This window comes from Rhyacophila brunnea, unplaced genomic scaffold (assembly GCF_057557595.1).
Source record: "Rhyacophila brunnea isolate RB1 unplaced genomic scaffold, BYU_Rbru_1.0 scaffold_2, whole genome shotgun sequence".
Taxonomy (NCBI): domain Eukaryota; kingdom Metazoa; phylum Arthropoda; class Insecta; order Trichoptera; family Rhyacophilidae; genus Rhyacophila; species Rhyacophila brunnea.
The window spans coordinates 15,074,987-15,097,411 of record NW_028232859.1 but is presented as its reverse complement, the minus strand read 5'-3'; the positions used below and the strand labels follow the sequence as shown (position 1 = coordinate 15,097,411).

The window sequence follows — 22,425 nt, the reverse complement described above, 5'->3', positions numbered from 1 at the left end:
TAATATATTTCCGTGTCCGGCTGACATGACTGGCAAATTATAGGTTATATTGACTGTTTGAGGTTTAATGTTTATTGAATGCGCATTTCGACCTTCGGGAACCAAAACCATATGACATGACTAATAAAATTGCGGGTTACGTTGATGTGTCAATACAAAATTCTTGTTTTCGGCCAGTGTTTAGTATAGTTATGGCTGTAGTTCGGCGCGTTCAGCTTTATCGGCTACGCTACGAACATAATATGTTATATAATATATTATATGAATTTGACCGACAGGTCTACCAAGAATTAAAGATAGCCGTTTTATCACGTATAGTGTAAAGAATTCCTATCATGCTAATTTTGACCAATGGTAATAACAGAAACGTGCTAAAGTGATAACTGTTAAGAATAGACATGATGGAGTGGCTATCAGCCAATGAGATTTTATATCATTTGGCAATACTGAATGTGGGAATGTATGATTTTAATTTGTAGGAACTTAAAGAAAAAATTTAGACCTCTGATTATCCATCTATATGGGAACTATTAAAATACTTTTGTTCCATTCTCAAATGATTGCTTTTCAGGATAACCCTAAAACTTATAATAAATATACAAAATGTAATAAATATTTGGCAGATAAAACATAGTTTTAAATGTTAAGTTAACTCGTAAAAGCATATAAATAAAACTTTATTCTTCCAAAGCATTTATACATTATTCAGTTTGTTTAAGGATATTAAATAAATGAATCCAATAAAGACACATCTTGCATGACATTCAGCTATACATTTTTTATCAAATAAATATTACATCGGAAAGAACTTATTAGAGTAGGTATAAGCAGACAAATAAATGTTCATTAAAATATTTTTTGATAACCACTCCATAAGAGTGATGTTTAAATTCAAGTGTATTTCATTAATGCCATAATGTGATTCAATATATAGACATTTAACAGGTATGGTATATTTATTTATTTTCTTGTTGCTCAAACTTGGGATATTTTTTCTCCAAGTCTGACCAAAGAACAAAGCCTGATGCCAAGTCTCGAATTGTATTAGGCAAATCGTTGAGGGGTATCCTCAGTTGTCCCATATCATCTCTTTCTCTCAAAGTTGCCGTATGTGGTGCAGTCACAGTGTCAAAGTCAATCGTCACAGCATATGGCACTCCCAGTTCATCGGTGCGTGCATATCTCCTGCCAATAGAACCCGAAGAATCATCTACCTTATGAGATACGTCCGATAAAGTGAATGCTTCTGATAACTTCTTTACAAACGGTTGAAATTCAGCATTTCCGGATAGCGGCAACACGGCGCATTTGATTGGAGCTACACGGGCCGGAAGTGAGAAGTAGGTTCTTTGTTCATCACGTATCTTGAAATTTTGCTCCAACACGCAATACATGATTCGACCAATGCCGAATGAAGGCTCAATTACGTTTGGAACTATTTCCTCTACGTGCACGGTTTTCTTTGATTTCTTCACGCTCACTAAATCAGATGTAAGGTCAAATTCCTGCGCATCCACTTTAAGGGTGTACTTCCCATCGGTATCCAAAGCATTTTGTAATTCATGAAGTTTTGATGCGGGCAATGCTGCCAATTGTTCATTAATAAGCTTGGCATCTTTTTTAAAAGCTTTTCCAATGGCCGCTTTATTTGCGACCGCTTCTGTCACTTCAATTTCTTTAGGGGCCGGAAGTTTCTTTTCGGCAGCCAATCGAACACCGGTAGCGGCAGCGTGTTGAGTGAGATCGTAAGCAGATCTATCGGCGCATCCAACGCATTCAACCCACCCATAACTCGATAAACACTCCGCATCCCAACAGTCGCAGGCATAATGTGCCATTTCATTACCCATATGTTGTCTGAACCTTAGTTTGGTAGGTTTAATTCCGACATCCAAAAGGTAAAGATGGATACGAGCCATAAAATATCCCAAAGTTTCATTATTTACAATGCCCTTTGAGACAGCTTCTCCTATTGTCATTATTTCTGCTGATTTTCCCTGCTCTTGATTGAACGCTGGATACAACAGCATTTTGGTATCTTTCACGCTTTCGAATTTGGGATGCTCTTTCGAATCACAGAAATGTTCAATTTCACACATTGTGAATTCACGAACACGCAAAAGACCGGACCGCGGAGATATTTCATTACGGAATGAATTTCCTATCTGTGCGGCAGCAAACGGTAGTTTTCCTTGATTGAATTCCAGAAGTCGTTTGAAATTGACGAATATACCTTGCGCTGTCTCCGGTCTAAGGAATCCTTTAATGAGGCCAGTCGGACCGATCTGCGTTGAGAACATCAAATTGAACTCAATAGGAGGAGTTAGGTCATTGCCACTCACTGGAGATTTCATATTATATTTAGTCATCACATCGGCCATTTGGTCAGAAGTCATGCCGTCCAGCCTAATAATAATATCCTCGCACTCATTCTTCAATTCTTTGGTCGCATTTTTCTCAGATGCAATTTTCTCGAGATGGGCTTTAATAAGATGGTCTAGTCGGAAACATTCCCCAGTTTTCATATCTTTTGTCATGAGATCAGCAAACCTTTCAACGTGGCCAGACGCTTTGAGGACGGGTTCAGGAGTCAAAATTGAACAATCCACTTCTAGCATTTGCTCTCGTAGTACGAAAAACTGTCTCCAATATTGGATCATATTAGATTTGAGTGCACAACCGACTGGACCAAAATCAAATTGACCAGTGATGCCACCGTAAATGGCAAATGATTGATCGTAGAAAAATCTCCTTTTCAACAAATCCTCCATTCTTGAGCGATCAAACAATCCTTCATTGGGGATTAGAGCTAATTCTTTATCTTCAAGCACTTTCTTGCGAGTTTTTAATTCTGCTACTGCACGTTTGACATCTAGCTCCGGGGCCTTTTCGTCCTTTAATTTTCTGACGAGATCTCCTTGCTCCTTAACCAAAGCGCGCAGGGGCGCCAAGACCACTTCGTTTGCGGGATCTACCATCGTGAAACTAGCTAATTTAATTTTTCTGTGAAGTTTATTATTTCCCCACTTATTGACAAATGTTGAGAGAGTTATGGAAAACTGTTTTAAGGGGAAGGGAAGTGAGGCGACACACGTCTGGGAGCTGCTAATACTACTACATAGACGCAGCGAACGAAGGATGTTCCTCATCTAACAATGACCGTGGGGTGGGCTTATGTTGTGATTGTGAATTTACTTTCGCCGGCAGTAGTCGTGACAGACCACATGCCACGAGACGAAATCTTGTGCAATGCAATATGAAATGTGATGCAAGTTTTCGATTTTTGACATCAGTGACTCACTTCACATTCGTCCAGTGCTGCCATATTTTCAAAGTGGAATTATAGCACAGAGCCTCCAAAATTATAGTATTTTGGCCAAAAATATAGTACGCGTTGAATGACCATTACTTTTCTACATTTTCAAAAGAATCCGCGAAAAAGACGTAATTAACGTCTCGTTTTTAGACAAAATTAAAATATTAGGTAATTAACATCTCGTTTTTTTTTTAGATAAAGTTCAAATGTAAAGTAATTAATGTCACCTTTTATTTAGACAAAAGGGCTTTTTTTTTAGTTCTCCAGGTTAATTTAGCGATACGGTGAAACCCCGATTCTACGATTTTCAAGGGACCATAAAAACGATAAATGCAGGATATATAAAAAAAATAAATAAAAAAGAACTCGTCTTTCTCCTGGATTTTTTCGACGTCTTTTAATTATTTTCAGTTTCCCCCGTTTCAGACGGGACACCGGTGTCGCGGTCGTATATAATATAAGAGGCCTTTGTATTCGAATAAAGGGGCGTTTGTATTATGTTTATGAACACCCCAGAGCTAATGAGTCAACGCATAATTTCGCATTATAAATTAGAACATAAAACTGGCTGCGGTAATAAAAACAAGTGTATCGGCGGCTTGAGAATGTAGCAGCCGACGGAAAAGTGTACCGGACACGCATTGACTCATTAGCTCTGGAGCATTCATAAACATAATACAAAGGCCACTTTATTCGAATACAAAAGCCTCCTTATTGTATACGAGCGCGACACCGGTGTCCCGTCTAAAACGGAGGTTTCTCAGCTTGAGTTCTAGTTTTCTTCATTGGGGACATTTTAGTTGCGACTTATAAAAATTCGTAATAGGTACGAGGTGCGAGTAAAGAATGAGCGCCGACCGATCTGTGCAAACAAAACGACGCGACTGAAATGTCTGTATGTATCATAAACAATTAATGCTACGAAAGCGAAATGAAAAATATCCAACAAAAACAGTCAACCGCGATAATATTTGTGACGGGACCATAATATTTAGAGTTTAGAATGATAGATCGAGGAAAACGATAAAACGGGGAACGGTCAATGCGGTATTATTTAACATTATTCTTATGGGTGTTTGGCGGGACTTTGCTTCTACTGCCAACTTTTTAGTTTAATGTAATAGCTTAATTTTTATAATAGTATTTTGGGCCATACCTGTTTTATATCGTACATAGTACGCAGACGAAAATACAAGTACAAAAATACTATAATTATAGTACGGTTGGCAACACTGTAATATGAAATGGTTTTTGTGTTTAGAATATATTGATGAGGTAAATAGGTAATCACATACTGGCAATAGCTGGTGACTAATAATAAATTAGTCACCAGCTATTGCCAGTATGTGATTACGTATTTACCTCATCAATACATTCTGACCCACAAAAACCATTTTATATTATTTTATAATATAGGTCCATTTATTAATCTTATTATATTATTAATCCTATTTAGATATGGTCCCAACATTTAAGCTCGATTTGATATAAATAAAAAGGATTTCAAGTTAAACACATTTAATTTTTTTTAAACAAATATAAAAAATATTAAAACTATGAATTACCTACCTAGTCAAATACGAGGAAACATTGAAAACTTAATAAACTAAATTTTAATAATAAATATGACCTCAAAATATAATGTAATAATAACGTAATCGTAGACATAAATATGTAACAAATTCAGATTTATTTTATCTTAGCGACAAAGCCCACCAAAAGCTGCGGATCGGGGCGGTCATTAGGAAGTAGGCCCGTGAAACGTGAATACAACCGAAATGACACTCCTTCCACCCTCGCATTACTTTTCACCTATGTAATAAGGAGCGCGAGAAGCACAAAATAATTATTATTATCAGCACCTCTCATATTCATTCATAACAAAGCAATAAAAATATTATTTTATTTGTCGGCGGCTTGTAATCCATATTCACGATGACATTATTCTGCTAGCGATATATTGCACACCAGCGACTGACCATTGACTTTATTATTTATCGCCTGTTTATCGACAACGCGTCCAGAAGCGGAAAAATAAAAAGCGCGAGCCTCATGTGCTTGTCGCATTCAATGGGCTTTAACGTATTTGAATACCTATGTAGTATTTGCAAAAGACGCTCGCGTTCCTATGTGTACGTTGAAATATGAGACTGCTAAGGCGCCGTGTGTGCCACGACCAGTGTGCTCTGCAATATTTGATTACCTACGTTGTATTTTCGATGAATCACCCCGCCACTTGCAAAATTTGCGCGCGCGCTCCGCTATGCTGCTTTGTGTGTAGCTTATCACACAAGGTGCACACGATTATGTATATTTATTTAAACTTTTTACACGATTTTTTTTATTTTTACCTCTTATATTAAGGCTCGGTTCAGGCACAGCGGATTCCGCGTGGAGTGAATTTGTACTGGCTTCTATATCCGCTAGTCAACTGCAAAAAAATTGATCCCGCGCGGAATCCGAAAGCTAGTACAAATTGACTCCGTGCCGTCCAATCCGCTGTGTCTGAACTGAGCCTAAGCTAGAAATTTGATTTTGAGCGGCCATCAAGTTTTAACACTTGAAATTGATAGATAAATGTAGCAAATAATCCAAAGAGAGTGTTAGAGAAGATGTAAAAGCTCAATACTTAAAATGTGATCGAATTTTTTATGTATTATGTATCCCTAAAGGCCATGCTCATCTGCCAATAAGGGAGGAAGATGATGCATTTTTTATGCCATATTCCTATACCTACTATGATGTATCCAGAGAATCTGACTCATCCATTAACACAAAATTTAAAAGATTTGGAGAAGGATAACAGATAAATGGGTTATAAGACTGAAGAATTTAATTATGTATAGCCTTTAAGATTTTATTTTAGGCACTTTAGGTATCTAAACTAACCTGTACTTTGATTTAAATGCTGTGTCCAATAACTGTACCAGTGGTGTCCCCTTACTATAACAAAGGTGTCCCATTCTATGTTTTCCCAATTTTTTCAGTATAATAAAATATCTAATAAATTTTGGTTGTATTATTTTAAAATGCATTTTTTTTAAATTCATTCAATTCCGCATCTCTAGATACCGGACATGTTCCCTACAGGCTTCTTTGACTTATACACTTTTTAAGAAAGCCATTTCCTTAAATGTCCCATTACTATAGCAGTCACCCTAGGCGGATTTTCTGTTTTTGATAGCAGCTATAAGTTCTCTCGGCTTGTATTAAAATCCCATCAATTGTGATCGGCCCAAGAAACCTTCATGGTATGTCGATACAGCCACATTTTGAAAGCCTCCAGTCGTCTTATGGTCTGTTCCTTTGACGTCCAGGGTTCTGACTCTGTAGACCAGTAACGGGTACATGGCCCCCACAAGGAGGGGGCTGACAGGGCTCTAGCCTGGGGGCCCGGCGTGGCAAGTCGACCAGTTAAATGAGAAAAACATATCACAATTTTTCTCTTATAGTAAACAATGTCGCTTGCTGCGCTATTTTCCTTAATGATTATTAAGCAATTAAAAATATGTGTCTGTGTGATGTAATTTGACGATTCAAATAATTAAATGATAATATTCATGCTTAGAATTTTGTTTTAAAATAATTATTGTTAAGTATGTGTTTCTGCCTTACAAAATGGCTTTTTATTTTTTAGCTTTTAAAACATTAAAATTTTAAATAAAGTATATTTTAATGGTGGATACTTCTGTTTTTCCATATATTTCACTAATACTGGTATTCAATTGGAAATACCGGTATTAGTATTTTCATTCGGTATTGCATTCCCTACTTGGAACGCACCAGAAAAAATATCCATAATTATTATTGATTTTTTAAGGCGGTGTACAAATACGTTTGCTCACCTACGAGTTATTGCGACCTGTCGCATCCACAGGTGCTTGTCTAATGCAGTGCTCCGCAACCTTTTCTCACCCACGGCACACCAAAGGTCTTCCCAGAATTCCGTGGCACACCACACGTAAAACAATTTATACATCAAAACATGGACCCCACATCCTGAAGGGGTAGCCCAGGCCAGGATCCTTGGCGTGCCCCCCTACCTATCACTAAGGTTAAAGACAGTGTGATACTCTAAAATAGCGCTTTTCAAATGGTGTTCGAGGTAAAATTAATGGTATTTATAGTATGTTTAGCGATTTTTTTGTATTTATTAATACACCCACTTGAATTATGGTTAGTTGTTGGGTTAAGAATAATTATTTGTTTAGTATTGACATAATAATAATAAATTATATCCTACAATTCCATGTTTTAAAGTATTAGTACCAGCGTAGTAAAATATCGCCCGCCTTTTTTTGCTATTAGAGCAAATTTGTAATTTGTGTTTATCTCACTTATCTGGTTGACCTGTCACGCCGCCCCCCCTCCTCTGAGCCTGGGCCCCCAGGCTAGAGCCCTGTCAGGTCCCCCTTTGTGGGGGCCATGCACTAACATTACATTGATTTATGCTTTGTTATCAAACAACATAATACACGACGAAGAACTAAATGTACATATTTTCATGTTTGTATTATCAATATAATAACTAATTAATGTGATAACTGAGCTTATTTCTATGAACGTAAAAGTTTTATATATTTTGACTCTCGAAAGAGCAACCTAAAATTCTCAGTCAAGACTGCTTATTATTTTTAATTATAACTTGATGACACGAACAAAAACGCCGACCTTCAGTTAGTGTTTATGACAGAGTATGGTTTAACGACATAACTATACAAATCTAGCCTTGTAGTCAATTCTACTTCTCAAATAGCCGTGCGACAACCTCACGACAAGGTACAAACAGAATATATAAGTCCCATGGTCCTAAACTATGGAAGAAGCAGGGAAGAAATGGTCGAAAAAGACCATGACCAGGTAACCAGTAGCGTAATCGTTTAGTATTAGGAAGTAAAATGTATGTTGTTAACCTTTTCTTTGTAAATGTAATAAAATTTTACGAAAAAAATTTCGCCTCCAAGAATCGAGACTGCTCAAGTGTAATTGGAACGCTGTGACCACAGGCCTCGAGATGACACGTCGCGTAGATTTGGGCGCGATCTAATTTGGAAATAATTTCCGGGAAATCTCCATTAAACTTAGAAAATAAGTTATGGGAGAGATTGTTTACGTAAAATTTAGCAAGTACATGCTTCAATAACTTTTATAGCAATAATGGAAGTGTATGAAAATTGAAAAAGAAAATTGAATATTTATAAATTTATATACTGTATAATTGTGAATAAAGAATTTTAATACTAATTTTATCAATACAAGATAGAAGCTAACTACCGTTATAAAAATATTGTAAACGCGTATCTATATCTATAGACGCGTAATTATAATTATAGATTTTGTTAATGCTATAACTCGCTAACTATAATGAATATTGTAAAAGTAACGATTGGAAAAACTTAAGATTCTGGTATAGATGGGTTTCTACCCATAAACAATAATAAATCTTAATCGCGTCTTGGATAAATAAAAGAATCAAATACTGCGACTAAAAATACAAATTGACGCGTGACCTTGAACCTTAACTGAATTCTGTCCGACTAGAATTTACGGCCCAGCTGTGCTGGCTCGCGAGGTAAAAATAGATTCAAGGTTACGTTTAGATTACTATGGAAAAGCCACTATTAAAGACTAAATAAATTTGTAGTCGCTTGTAAATAACATCTTGTTAGGATTAAGCATTTATATATTTAAGTTGAAATGTTAAGTATAATATTATAGTATTTTCACGTAATAATGTTCGTCCGAAAGGTAAATATCGAATGAAACGTTTTCTGCGGCTCCAAATAGTTTTATTAAAACTTAGTAAAATTCTATTGGCCTAAAAAGGCCAAGAGTGGTGGAAAGGACTAGTACGTGGGTGTCAACCTTTCATTTTGACATTTTAAATTTAAAGACTGCCATTCCCTTATTTAGTACCCGAATACTTATTCCGATACCTTGATGGAAAGCTAGAAACTTTCCCCTTCGTTTGAACACATACATCATATAAAATCAACTACTTTGCTTACGTCATCGCCACCGCGTATTTAAGGGACTTGTTCTAGAGGGTGCTTGAAACACCCCTATTGAAACTTTATTTTGTGAAAATAAGGTAGAGTAATTTTAACCCGATTTAATTAGAAGATATCTCTATTAGAAAGTTGCCAGGAACGGGAGATATATGTAAATTTATCCCGTGAGAGAAAGATATACATCTGCTATCCCTTACGGACTGTTTCCTGTTAAACCTCTATCCGAAGGGTATAAAAGGCGACCACTTTTCCCGTAAAATCATTAGTTTCTACACTCTTCACCGGCGATCTTCAACAAGCAGCAGTCCTCACTGCCAAGTTGTGAGACACGGTTCTCAGTACATTCGTGATTCCTACGTACCAGTAAGTCCCCTTCGACGGGCAAAACGTAGCGCGAATAACACGTATCTGTCGGTAGTGACGTCGGCCGCTAAAACGTAGCACGAATACTACGTATCTGTCGATAGTGACGCGCTCGCGGATTAATTTTATTTTTCATTACTCATCATACGAGGTGACGTAATCGAGATAAATTACGCGATCGGATTTGTTTTATAAAAACAAATTAATAAACTCAGTCTGTAATAATAAATTTTACAAATCTTTTCGGGATTATAAAATAAATTTTTGAAACTTTATTAAGTAAACATAATCATAAAATAAATTTTAGTAAACAAATTCATAAACATAAAAACAAATTTTAGTAAATAAATTTGTAAACATTAAGCAAACCTTTTGTAAACAAGTCTGTAAACACAAATAAATATTTGTAAATACACTGTGAACATAAATAAACTTTATAAACAACAATAAAATAATTCTATTCTTTTATAAACCTAATACTGTGTGACCAAAGAATAATTTATATTTTCTTTCTTATGGGAAAATATTTCATGAATTAAAAATATCAAAAGAATATCTGCGTATACATTCTCTGAATTAGGTGTGACTTTTTGGGAATTTGTGAAAGATTTCACAGAGATCCTATAGTGAACAAATAAATAGTTTACTGATACTTTAATGAGATTTAATTACGGGAACATTGACAGTTAACCTTATTGTGTGACCGTGAACTCTAGTACCTGAATAAATTCGGCACCACACCAACTGAGAGTTTTATTCGGGAATTCAAAAGTTGTGATACTACAAAGGAGATCCACCTCTCCTAGTTCATCACTAGTCTCCTCAGTGACGGCCCGGTAGCATTATTGAGCTAGCCGTGAGCCGGGTCATGTCATTGAGTTGAAAATCTTTGCTCACCTAGATATGTCGTAGAAAATGGGAACTGAACTGCGATAGCCTTGTCGGAAATCCGAGGATATTAGGTACTTATTAAACGAAATTCAGAAAATAGCCAATGGAACATCGGCGTACTTCAGTTTTAACGTCCTGCTGTTTCTCAATTCAACCAATTCCTCTCGAATTTATAGGGAAAGCGCTTCTATAGAATTTTCGGCATTGGTTGTAAAAGGGTTTCGAATCCAGTCGTATTGATTGTATGAAAGTAATGATGAAATTTCTTTTGCAGCAAAGTTAAATGTTTTTGAGACGGATCGAAAATTAATTGTTTGTTTTCAATGGTGATCTGGTAAGTCCTTTGGTTCATTTGTAGAGATCCTTGTCTTAGCTCCTTCTAATTTATCAGAGCATGTCAATATATTTTCATTCTGACCTTGCATTGTTTTATTAAGTTCATGCAGGTTTACCTGGTATTATATAATATACAAAATTATTGTTTTTTTTTTTTGGGAGCAATGCACCGCGGCACACCTAGCATCGCCCCACGGCATACCGGTTGCGGAGTACTGGTCTAATGGATGTAGCCTTACAGTAATGATTATTAGGATCGTTAGTATCCATTTGTGTCATCTGTACTGGCTTGTCTTTTAGACACTCTATGTCAGAATATTAAATCAGACATTGGATGTCCCAAATGGTTACATCAATTCGTGAGTGCTACTTACAAGCCTTGCATGTTGTAGAATGCCGATAGGAGTGGGCCCAACCTATTGAGAAGGCTTTCGACAGCCAAATTATTCGGGTCACGATCCTCAGTCAAGGTCCTGACGAAGAACAGGAAGAAATAATATTCAATTCACCTAAAAATACATTTTTTTTTTACCCTGGGGGTGTTCGGACCCGGAAACCCCCCTCTGTGTGCGCACCTGAACGTACCACCTTCATTAGACCGGTACATAGAGCATAATAATGATGTAAATCTTTTATACAAAGTCAACGGATTGTTGAACATATCTCAAATTCTTAATGTTTGACCTTTACAAAGCATGCCGGCCCTGCTAAATTAAAAATATGTTGAAAGTCTGTAGTTTAATTAATGTTCATCGCAATGCTACAACGTATGGGACAATTTTGATTATGATCATCGAATATTGGAAAGGACAAAATGGGAAATAGGAATGCGGTGTTGTTGATTAAATAATAAACATTTAAGATTGAGGTTCTTTATTAAATTGAATTTTCACATCAATAAATGTACATACATCATAAGAAGCGTAACAACCTTGTGTGGGTCCTGGATTACATATTATATAAATTAACATGACTAGCAAATTGTATAATTCCTATTTCCAAAATATATTATTAGGATGACCGATAGTAAGATGTGAAACCAAAAACTGCAATGTTTTTATATATTTTATTTAGAATTAGAATTTAGAATAGAATTATGATTTTTGTAGGATATACTTCTGTTTAATTAAAGGTAAGAAAATAAATTATGTGTTGCATAAGATTGAATTAGTCGATCATCAGTGAAACAATAAGCCAGCTCTCACATCTAAACTCGTCTCGTCTGCTACACAGCCATAAACACTCCGATGTTGCATATTAAGACCGTGAAAATAGGCACCTAGCGACAGTCGCGCATAACCCTTCATTACCTCGGCGAGCTGGTATAGGAATGACCAATTCGTAGGTGTGTGTATGCGTTCTGGCGGCTTTGACTCACAGCCTGAGACACATGCGATTTGTTGCTAGCAGCACTAATGTTTTTTTTTTTTTTAAACTAAAAGTCGCATTCCTCCATTCGTGCAGAGCTCCATTTGGCAAGGTGTGTTTTGTGAATAACGATGACGTACTCTGACACGTTGCAGATAAGACAAGTTTTGTTGTGTGAGCCGGCTAAAGGTAACATTTCGTCGTTGATACTGCAATAGGTCGTATGTCAAAAATAATATAGCGTAAAAGTAGCCAACATACATTTCCTCACAACATGAGTCAACAGAGTCACGTTGATACCAGATGAAGATATCCCCCGGGATACCATCACGACATAGCTGACCGAATCATCGGTTTTCGGTAATCAACAGCGCCCGCGACGACAGTGGCCCCAGCACACGCGGTTTAAATAAACGTGGGCGTGGCGGCCACATCGGGGGAGCGAAGGAGGGTAATAAGAGACGCAAACGGCCAACGCCAGTGTTGGTATTGTCCCGGCTTTCACGAAAACCGAGAATGCGAATTCAGGCCGAGGGATACCCGCGAGTCAGAATGAAGAGCCCCCGCGTGGTCCACAAGGCTCACGGAGACGACCGGGGTAGCCGCGATGCGGACAGTCGAGGGACATACAGTGCCAGTGACCTCGCCTCGCATGGCTGTACGCATACGATCACAAGGCCCGGTCATGGCAAGAGACCCGTCGCTAGACATAGTGCCCAATGCCATTTGTAATAACCTTAATGTACATTCTTCAAATGCCATTTATAATAACCTTGATGAACATTCTTCAAATGCCATTTGTGATAATCTTAACACGCTTGGTACCGCAAACGAGAATCCTCGTTATATCAATAATTACGCTGGATACCGCGCGCGAGGATCCTCGTTTTGTTGTGCATTTTTAAATAAATATGTTTAGTGTGACATCTATGTATTTTTTTACGCATTTAGGTGAACTGGCCCACAGGGACAAGGCCGGCAGGCTGATGGAAAGACCGACGCTTCGGTCGTTTCCCGGAGGGAGTGTTTGATACTAGACAAAGATATCCCCGGGATACCATCACGACATAGCTGACCGAATCATCGGTTTTCCCATAAAAACTACAGCCTGCCGCAGCCTACACCCACTACAGAAGCTATAATCACCTAGCAGCATTAGAACAAAAATAAAAACAATAACTTCATTCTCCCTAACATTAATTTATTAAACTCTTTTTGCCTTGACTGAAGCAGTTGCTCTTTTTAATGACCTCAGATATTACTAGCCCCAAATTTTGACACTTGTGCCACTTTTTAGGTCCCGTTGATGCTGGGTCAAACAAACAAAGAACAAGATGAATATCAATTAATTATTGACATCGTCCAACTTGTTGTCATAATACAAAAATTCTTAAGGAAGAAAAAAGAATAAATTCAAGATTCTGGAAACACGGAAGTAGATAAAAAATCCATTTACAGTTTAACGAAAATAATACAAATTTACTTTAAATGACAACTAAAAAATAAAATCACTACGCCAGCCTTATTTTAAAAAGCAACTTTTTTGTTCCGCGGAAAGAGGGAGACGTCCACTGACGCGTGGGAGAATAATAAAACCAACCGACTCCGGCCGGCAATGCCATTCAGACTCTGATACTCGCCCAGACAACATCTCGCTCTCAATACCGATCTCAGCTCTAATTGTTGAATTCATTCTGAAAAGAATAATTTAATAACCTGACCATCGCACAAGAGAAAGATACCTACCACTTCACTGCTATTTTCGCCAGGCAGAGAATACCTAGTCGCCATCTTCCCGCCGTTGGATAGTCTTTTTCAAGATAAACGACGACAGCGGATCAACCTAGCGTTCTCATTCGGGCTTTCATAGCAGAGTTGCGATACGTTAAACGACTTCAGACCTGAATTCCTCTTCCACCACGCAAATACCTACATCCCAAAAGTGAATTGATAGTGTATGCCAGTGCCTTGTGTCAAAAGTGTCAGTGTCTCAGTGTGCTAATCAATGTATCTCGAGCGGTAACGGCTCTGCTCTGCTCAGTGTGGTATTGTGCTCGATCGCAGTCCTCATTTCAATACAGTGATTTTGGCGACTGTGATTACGTTAACGCCAGTGCTGTTTTCGCACAGTGCTGCGGGCATAGAAGGGCATACAGCTAAATATATTCACTTTCTGTCTATTATCACATCCTTCTCAAAGCTCATTTTTGTCTTGTCTGTCTATTTAATTTAATTCTATACTATAGATTTCTGCCCTCCTCTCACATAAAAGTTGACGCAAGGGATTTCTGCCCACTGCGCATTAAAAAAAATTTTTGTTCTAAAAATTTTAAATTTTCCTTTCTTTTTTTTCATTCAAATCAGTAGTACAATTCTCAATCAAAACATGTCCATCGCCTGGGTTCAACGAAATTCCCGAGGAAGCAACTACAGATATCCAAGACTTGGTGGAGACCCCCGCAGCCCCAACCCCCAGACAGCTGCTAGAACAGGACCCGGCTACCACCTTGCAAAATATAGCATACATGATTACCAGAAACAAAAAACAAGACCCTCAAACTCTGATCCGCTGTTTTCAGCCTCCTAATATCGTGTATGGACTCGAGAATGAGAGCACAATGCCGCCACCCCCAACTTCAAAATCAAGAGACCGAAGAGATCACAGACCGCCCAGAAGAAGCAGGAGACCACACAAGAGGACGCCGACTACGAGGACCTCAACGACGACGTCACATATGCCTCGGCAGTGAGGAAAAGACAAAGAGAATCGACCTCACCCAACACCTCGCAGATCTCTCTGCAACAACAAAAGAAGGCAGCTCCGGTAGTTAACACACCATCGAAACTACCGACGACGACTACGCCAGTGAAAACCGCCAAGGATGCCTCCAAAGCAAAAATCCCACCAGTCATTCTCCACTCAAAGCGAGATTACGCAACAATTGTGAGAGATATGAAACTGGCAGGCATCACGCCTGGACTCACGACAGTCCAGAAAGACAACATTCGAGTAGATTTTGAAGATATTAACACATGCAGGAAAACCGTGTCCTTTGATCAAAGGAACATTGCGTTCCACTCATACACGATCGAAGAACATAAAACATACAAGGCAGTACTCAGAGGTATCCAACAGACATGGATGAAAACGACATAAAAGAAGAACTTACGGCGCTTCAGTACCCAGTAATTTCCGCCCCAAGAATGCGCCGCGGACAGAATCGTGAGCCCCTCCCACTTCTCCTACTTGATCTTGAGAAAAGTGACGCGGGGAAGAGCATATTCGACCTAGAAACTCTGCTTTACTGTCAAGTGAAGGTAGTCACTCAGGAGGAAAACGGCCGCCGGACAATGCCACCGATGAAAAGGCTTCGCACACTCTGGAATCAACTGCCACGCCCCTCCAAAGTGCGTGAAATGCGGCGAAAATCACTTACTCAAGAGTGCGATCATACACGGGACATGGGACCCACCACATGCGCGAATTGCGCAGGTCCTCACTCAGCGAACTATCATGGCTGCCCGAAATTCCCGCGCCAACAATCCGGAAATGTGAACCACAGACGAACATGGCTGTCTCCCCCATGGCAGAGACAAAGCCAGACAACACAGCAGAACGAAACACGCGCAGCCTCAGCCCACACGCAGCCTCAACAAGATGATCACCGAAGCGGCAAAACTACGCACACAAATACCAGGTTACTCGCTCATCCTCACCGTTATCCCAAAACCTACAATACGCCCTCCTCCAATTCCAACTCAGACATTAAAAATCTGGAAATAGCAATCACACAATTGCAACAAACTATGGAGCAGGCGACTGCCATGGTAGCCCAAGCCAAGAAACTTGTCCAGCAAAATGGCTACTAAGACCAATCCGACCTCTCGACAGACGTCGTTCTGGAACGCTCGCAGTACATTAATTATAGAAAAGGGGGAAATCATCCAATAATACAGACCAGCAACCAAAAATACCAACGATCGTCCACCATATCAAAAAAGAATTCAGGGGACATCCGACAGAATCTCCGATGCCAAAAATATAAAGGCAGGAATAATCTTAACCTTACCAGATATAGCCTCCTACAGATTAGCAGTAAAACTACTGGACGAGAATAAGATTGAATTTCACTCCTACAACCTCCATGAGGAGAAACCGCTCAAGATTGTGATTAGAGGTATTGACACATACCTGTTATCAACAGGCTTTAGATAGATTTTAAAGTATAAATGATGATGGATGAAAGAGATAATTTTAAGACTAAATATAATGTATAAAATATAAGTATTTAAATCTAATAAATTTTGCCGCGCATTGCGCAACGTTAAAATCTCCGCGCGCCTGCGCCGAGGTGGTCCTCGTGATTCATCAAATCAAAAAGGATCATGCGATCAGATTTGGCCAATCACGAGAGTCCTTTTTACTGATCGGCGTGGGTACGAGGAATTGGAAAAGAAGAAAAAAGTAAGTAAGTGTCCCTTTTCCAACATGTACGGACCTGCGAAACTTATTGTAAAAACAAAATATATAAACCTGTAAAGAAAATTTAAAATATAAGATAATACCAAGTTACGCACGAGACAGACGTGGTTTCATTTAATTTCTCCTCAATTTAAAATATCTTTTTTTGTGAATCCGGGGTTCGATGGACACCTGAGCTAGCCACTGGAACCCCGGACATCTCAAATGGCGCCCTGGCAACGTGAAGCTCGAAGAATCGCATTGATTCTTCCGAATCCACGAGATAAAAATATAAATAATATATAATAACAATAATTAAAAAAAAAAAACTAGTGAATACGAAGTATGTGGCGAAATCGCGACGCAAGTGCCAAGTCTTGTCAATGCTGACACGATCCAAGGCTCGGATTATCGCTACCACCAAAGAAGAGCAGAAGATAGTGACAATGCCGAACCCTATCGAAGAGTTCGTGGCTATGCCGCCAGAAACTAGTTTCGTGCCAGAAAATGTCAGACCTCTAGTGTTCGAAGATAGCCCACGTATGGAGGTTACTACGCCCAGCGTCGCGTCGGAAATCATGAGCTCAACACGTCGCCCGTTCAAGGAATGAGCATATACACCCGAAATGCTAGTGGTTTACGCTGGAACCCCGAGAGAGAGTCGAGAGATTTCTTAACGGCTGTGAGGAGTATTACGTAACGGGGAAGATCCCCGTCGAAAATTGGAGCAGGGTAGCTTTGAACCAACTACACGGAGAGGCCAACGCTTGGGCTCGAACTGTTAATGCGGATGATGACTGGGAGAGTTTCCGACAACGGATCACAAGGCACTTTGAGTCACCAGCTCGCAGAAGGGGCCAAGAAAATGACCTGAAGAATGTGGAACAAAAGGCAGATGAAGACGCTTTCGCCTTCTTGCTAAATAAGCGGGCACTGGCTGCCGTGTTAATGCCGAACGCCAGCAGTACTGATTTGGCGGAAATCTTCTTTGAATTGTTAAGCCCACTCGACAAGCTGAGGGTTGGCCAGAGCGGCTGGGAGACCCTCGAAGGACTGCTAGAGGCGACGAAGCGCCTCCGGCCAATACAAATAAGTCAGCAAGTCATATTGCCAACGGCCGCTCTAGTCCAGAGACCAGCCCGAAAGGACTGCGGCTGTATATGCCGATGCAACCAACCACCGCGGCAGGAACAGACTAATGTACGCACTAAACCACGCCCTGCAGAAGAGCGAAGAGAGTACCCTGAATAATCAAGTACGCGCTCAAATCGCGTTATCAAATGACCAAAGCCGAGACACGTCCAGAACCGCATCTGCGAACGCCAGAACCGGCTGACGACAAACAAGCAAGGTCCCCTAATGGAGCATTTCTAGCTCGAGGAGGACAACAGCGGAGAGGTAATTTCCATGGCGCAAATCGCACACCACTCTACGACGCGAATGGCGTGCGTAAATGCCAATACTGCGAGTTTGGAGGGGCACCGCAGAACCGAGAAGCCGCCTTGGGCTCTCGAGGAGGCCTCGTGATCCTGCGGATGCCACCTACAATGGTGTCCAAGAAAATAGTGATAAGTGTTGTGTTCGGGACCCTCTTAAAGTGCCCGTTAAATCTAGTGATAAGTTTATAGATAGTGACTTTCTTATAAAGCCTATTGTTGCTAGTGTTAAGTTAGATAACAATTGTAAAAATGTGTCGTCAAGCAACACCGATTTTCATTCAGAACAATTTTCCGAAGTAAACTTACTTTCCGAAGTAAACTAAAGAATACCCCAAAGCAAGGCCAGGGGCTAGTGCGGGACTTAAACCTAGATGGACAGGACCTCATAAAATTATCTGGAAAGTTGGGAGAGTGACGTATTACGTAGCTCGGCGTGGCCGACCTTATAAATTTCATGTGGATCAAATCCGTAAACATTACCCTCCCGCTGAGACGGAATCGGAAGACGATATAGGAGATGACGAAGAAGATAATTTGGAAGCACTAAGGGGGTCTCCTCTCGAAGTGAGCGAATCTAAAGGCAGCATAACCGGGCAACTAATGATACCAGAGCTTGATGGTGTGGAGAGTGCGCACTCTCCTTTCTCGTCGCAGGTTCACGAGGAGGCTAGGGACGTGACGCCTGAAAGATGTCGTGGAACAACGGGAGGTACTCTCGAAGTGTCGCCATCCGCGAAGAGAAGAAAGAAGAGGAAGTGGATGAGAATACTTGCGGCTAAGAACCATCCTACTACCGGTGGGAAAGCCATGCCGTCAACGAGCCTGGCCGTTGTACCGCTAAATGACGCTTTGCCCACAGCGGTAGGAACGGATGCAAGCACAGTATCTACCCATGAGGTGATGCTACAGAGACCAGCAGACGAGTGGGAAACTTTCCATAGAAAGATATCTGCGGCTAGGGACGAGCCTGGCCCAGTAGTCACACCACTATCTCGCCCTCGTCGCGAAGGCAGACGACGCCCGGCTAGGTACGCTCCTATTGCACCAGAAGAAGAAAAACGTAACGAAACAATAATTCCGAACGAGGACCAAACGTCTATGAATATAGCCCCTCGGAATACAAAAAAGACTGGAAAGCGAGAGAGTCAAAGACTGCAGCTCCGCGACCCCTCCGCTGACTAGTATAAAAGAACGAATAAAATAAAAATATAACGAAAACAAAATAACGCATAACAAATACATGTCACAAATTAATCTGATGGGAATCTCGCTTAGTAATAAATATAGAAAATTATACGAAAATAATAAAGATAGTTGTATAGAGTTTTATGTTAGAATAGTTAGATTGTAGTTATATTTAGTGTAGGGCAGTGTCACCGCTGCCAAGGTTTCAGCCACTCCGCCTCCTGCTACCACGCAACCCCGATGTGCATCCGATGTGCTGGCAACCACCTCTCACAACGGATTGCAAAAAACCAAACACAACAGATCCCGCGAGAAAATGCGCCAACTGTGGAGGCCCACATCCGGCAAACTACAGAGACTGCCCAAGGCACCCAAAGCACGCCAGATATGCGTTCACAGACGCAGACAGATACCAGGCAGAAAAGTCCAGATACAACGAAGCACCGCAACGCGATAACAAATATACATTCAGACCAGCTTGGATGAATACGACGAAAAAACCACAGCCAGATCAAATAAACGAAACACTGATGGCGCAGAAGAACGCCATCGAATACGCCAATAAACTAATAGCAAGACTAACAAGCAGGAAATAATCCAGTCCGAAACACAAAGAACAGCACTAAAACAAACGAACGAGCGCAATTTATTTACCCATAACACGCCAATTACCAGACATCCAGCAAGGGAGATTCCATCACGCGACAATAACAGAGATGAAAGGGATAGGGGGCAATGCCCCGGTGCCCTATAAGACACAAATACCACAAACAAACAAATGGCAATGCCTCTTTCTCGTCAGTCCGTCGCACCGAAAGGTCCTCGCCGTGTCCGCTATCTTGTTGATAGTTATGTGAGGTAGTTCGTTGCATTCCGCCGCGAGTTGCCCGATACTGCCGTGTCCCGCCATCTTGTTGATAATAATTATATATAATAGTTCGTCGATTCCGTCGCGAGTTACACGATACCGCCCCATCTTGTTGATAGTTATGTCAATTGGTCCATAGCATTCCGCCGTGAGTTGTGCGATACCACCGTGTCCGCCATTTTGTTGATATTTCAGTTGAACAGTTCTCCGCCTCGTGGCCACGGAGTCTAGGCCCGTGCTTGCCGCCTCGTGTCCACGGAGTCTACGCCCCGTGCTGGCGCCTCGTGTCCACGGAGTTTGCGCCCCAGCCGGCGCCACGTGCTTACCGCCTCGTGTCCAAAGAGTCTGCGCCCCGTGCTGCGGCCTCGTGTCCTCTGGAGTCTGCGCCCCAGCCGACCCCATGTGCTTGCCGCCTCTAGCGGGAGTAATATAAAACTAGAATTGCTACTTACCGCTTTCGTATGCAGAATCGGTAGTCCTATCGCTACTGTCAACAGCATAATAAATACCATTGTACGGAATGTGATGCAATTGGGCCATCTGACACGAAACGTCACCAGCGATACCATATGCTTCCGTCGCAGAACATTCATAATATCAAATAAAATGTACATGGAAGAGCGACGGCGTGCTCGTAAAAGGCAGAGGGAGGTGGAGTAGTCGTATGTGTAAATCATTTTTGATTTGATAAATGAATTGTCTCCATTTTGAACTATGAACAAATTTAAATGCTAACCATGAAAGTGTCAAGAAGTGAACTACCTATGAATTGTAGAATCCTTCCTGCTCAATAAAGTCATATTTTGTTCATTTCATGACCGAAATTTACAGCATTTCGGAGGCGAGCCCCTATAAGGCGCATGACAGAAAGGTATGTTTCAAGTCAATGGATAAGGGGACGAAAAAGTGCACCGAGAGAGTGTGGTCGGTGTAATAGGGAATAATATATAACTAGAATTGCTACTTACTGCTTTCGTAAGCAGAATCGGTAGTCTTATCGCTACTGTCAACAGCATAATAAATACCACTGTACGAAATGTGATGCAATTGGGCCATCAGACGCAGAACGTCACCAGCGATGCTAGACGCTTACGTTGCAGAACATTCATAATATCAAATAAAATGTACATGGAAGAGCGACGGCGTGCTCGTAAAAGGCAGAGGGAGGTGGAGTAGTCGTATGTGTAAATCATTTTTGATTTGATAAATGAATTGTCTCCATTTTGAACTATGAACAAATTTAAATGCTAACCATGAAAGTGTCAAGAAGTGAACTACCTATGAATTGTAGAATCCTTCCTGCTCAATAAAGTCATATTTTGTTCATTTCATGACCGAAATTTACAGCATTTCGGAGGCGAGCCCCTATAAGGCACATGACAGAAAGGTATGTTTCAAGTCAATGGATAAGGGGACGAAAAAGTGCACCGAGAGTGTGGTCGGTGTAATAGGGAATAATATATAACTAGAATTGCTACATACCGCTTTCGTAAGCAGAATCGGTAATCCAATCGCTACCGTCAACAGCATAATAAATACCACTGTACGGAATGTGATGCAATTGGGCCATCAGACGTGAAACGTCAGCAACGATACTAGACGCTTCCGTCGCAGAACATTCATAATATCAAATAAAATGTCCAAGGAAGAGCGACGACGCGCTCGTAAAAGGCAGAGGGAGGTGGAACAGTCGTATGTGTAAACCATTTTTGTTTTGATAAACTAATAATTGTCTCCATTGACGAACAAATTTTAATGCTTACCATGAAAGTGTCAAGAAGTGAACTACCTATGAATTGTTGAATCCTTCCTGCTCAATAAAGTCATATTTTGTTCATTTCATGACCGAAATTTTCAGCATTTTGGAGGCGAGCCCCTATAAGGCACATGACAGAAAGGTACGTTTCAAGTCAATGGATAAGGGGACGAAAAAGTGCACCGAGAGAGTGTGGTCGGTGTAATAGGGAATAATATATAACTAGAATTGCTACATACCGCTTTCGTAAGCAGAATCGGTAGTCCAATCGCTACCGTCAACAGCATAATAAATACCACTGTACGGAATGTGATGCAATTGGGCCATCAGACGCGAAACGTCAGCAGCGATACTAGACGCTTCCGTCGCAGAACATTCATAATATCAAATAAAATGTCCAAGGAAGAGCGATGACGTGCTCGTAAAAGGC

The 22,425-nt window shown here is 40.4% G+C and overlaps 1 protein-coding gene across 1 annotated transcript; it reads right to left on the bottom strand.

The window, feature by feature from the left end:
* Positions 1–658: 658 nt before the first annotated feature.
* GlyRS (glycine--tRNA ligase) lies at positions 659–3,319 on the bottom strand. Its single transcript, XM_085947534.1, has one exon. It carries the CDS (start codon positions 3,147–3,149, stop codon positions 957–959), a length of 2,193 nt encoding a protein of 730 aa, XP_085803660.1. The 5' UTR covers positions 3,150–3,319; the 3' UTR covers positions 659–956.
* Positions 3,320–22,425: the final 19,106 nt, after the last annotated feature.

What these genes read in the sequence shown, in the direction of transcription:
- GlyRS (XM_085947534.1), bottom strand. Translation starts at nt 3,149, where the DNA reads ATGAGGAACATCCTTCGTTCGCTGCGTCTATGTAGTAGTATTAGCAGC.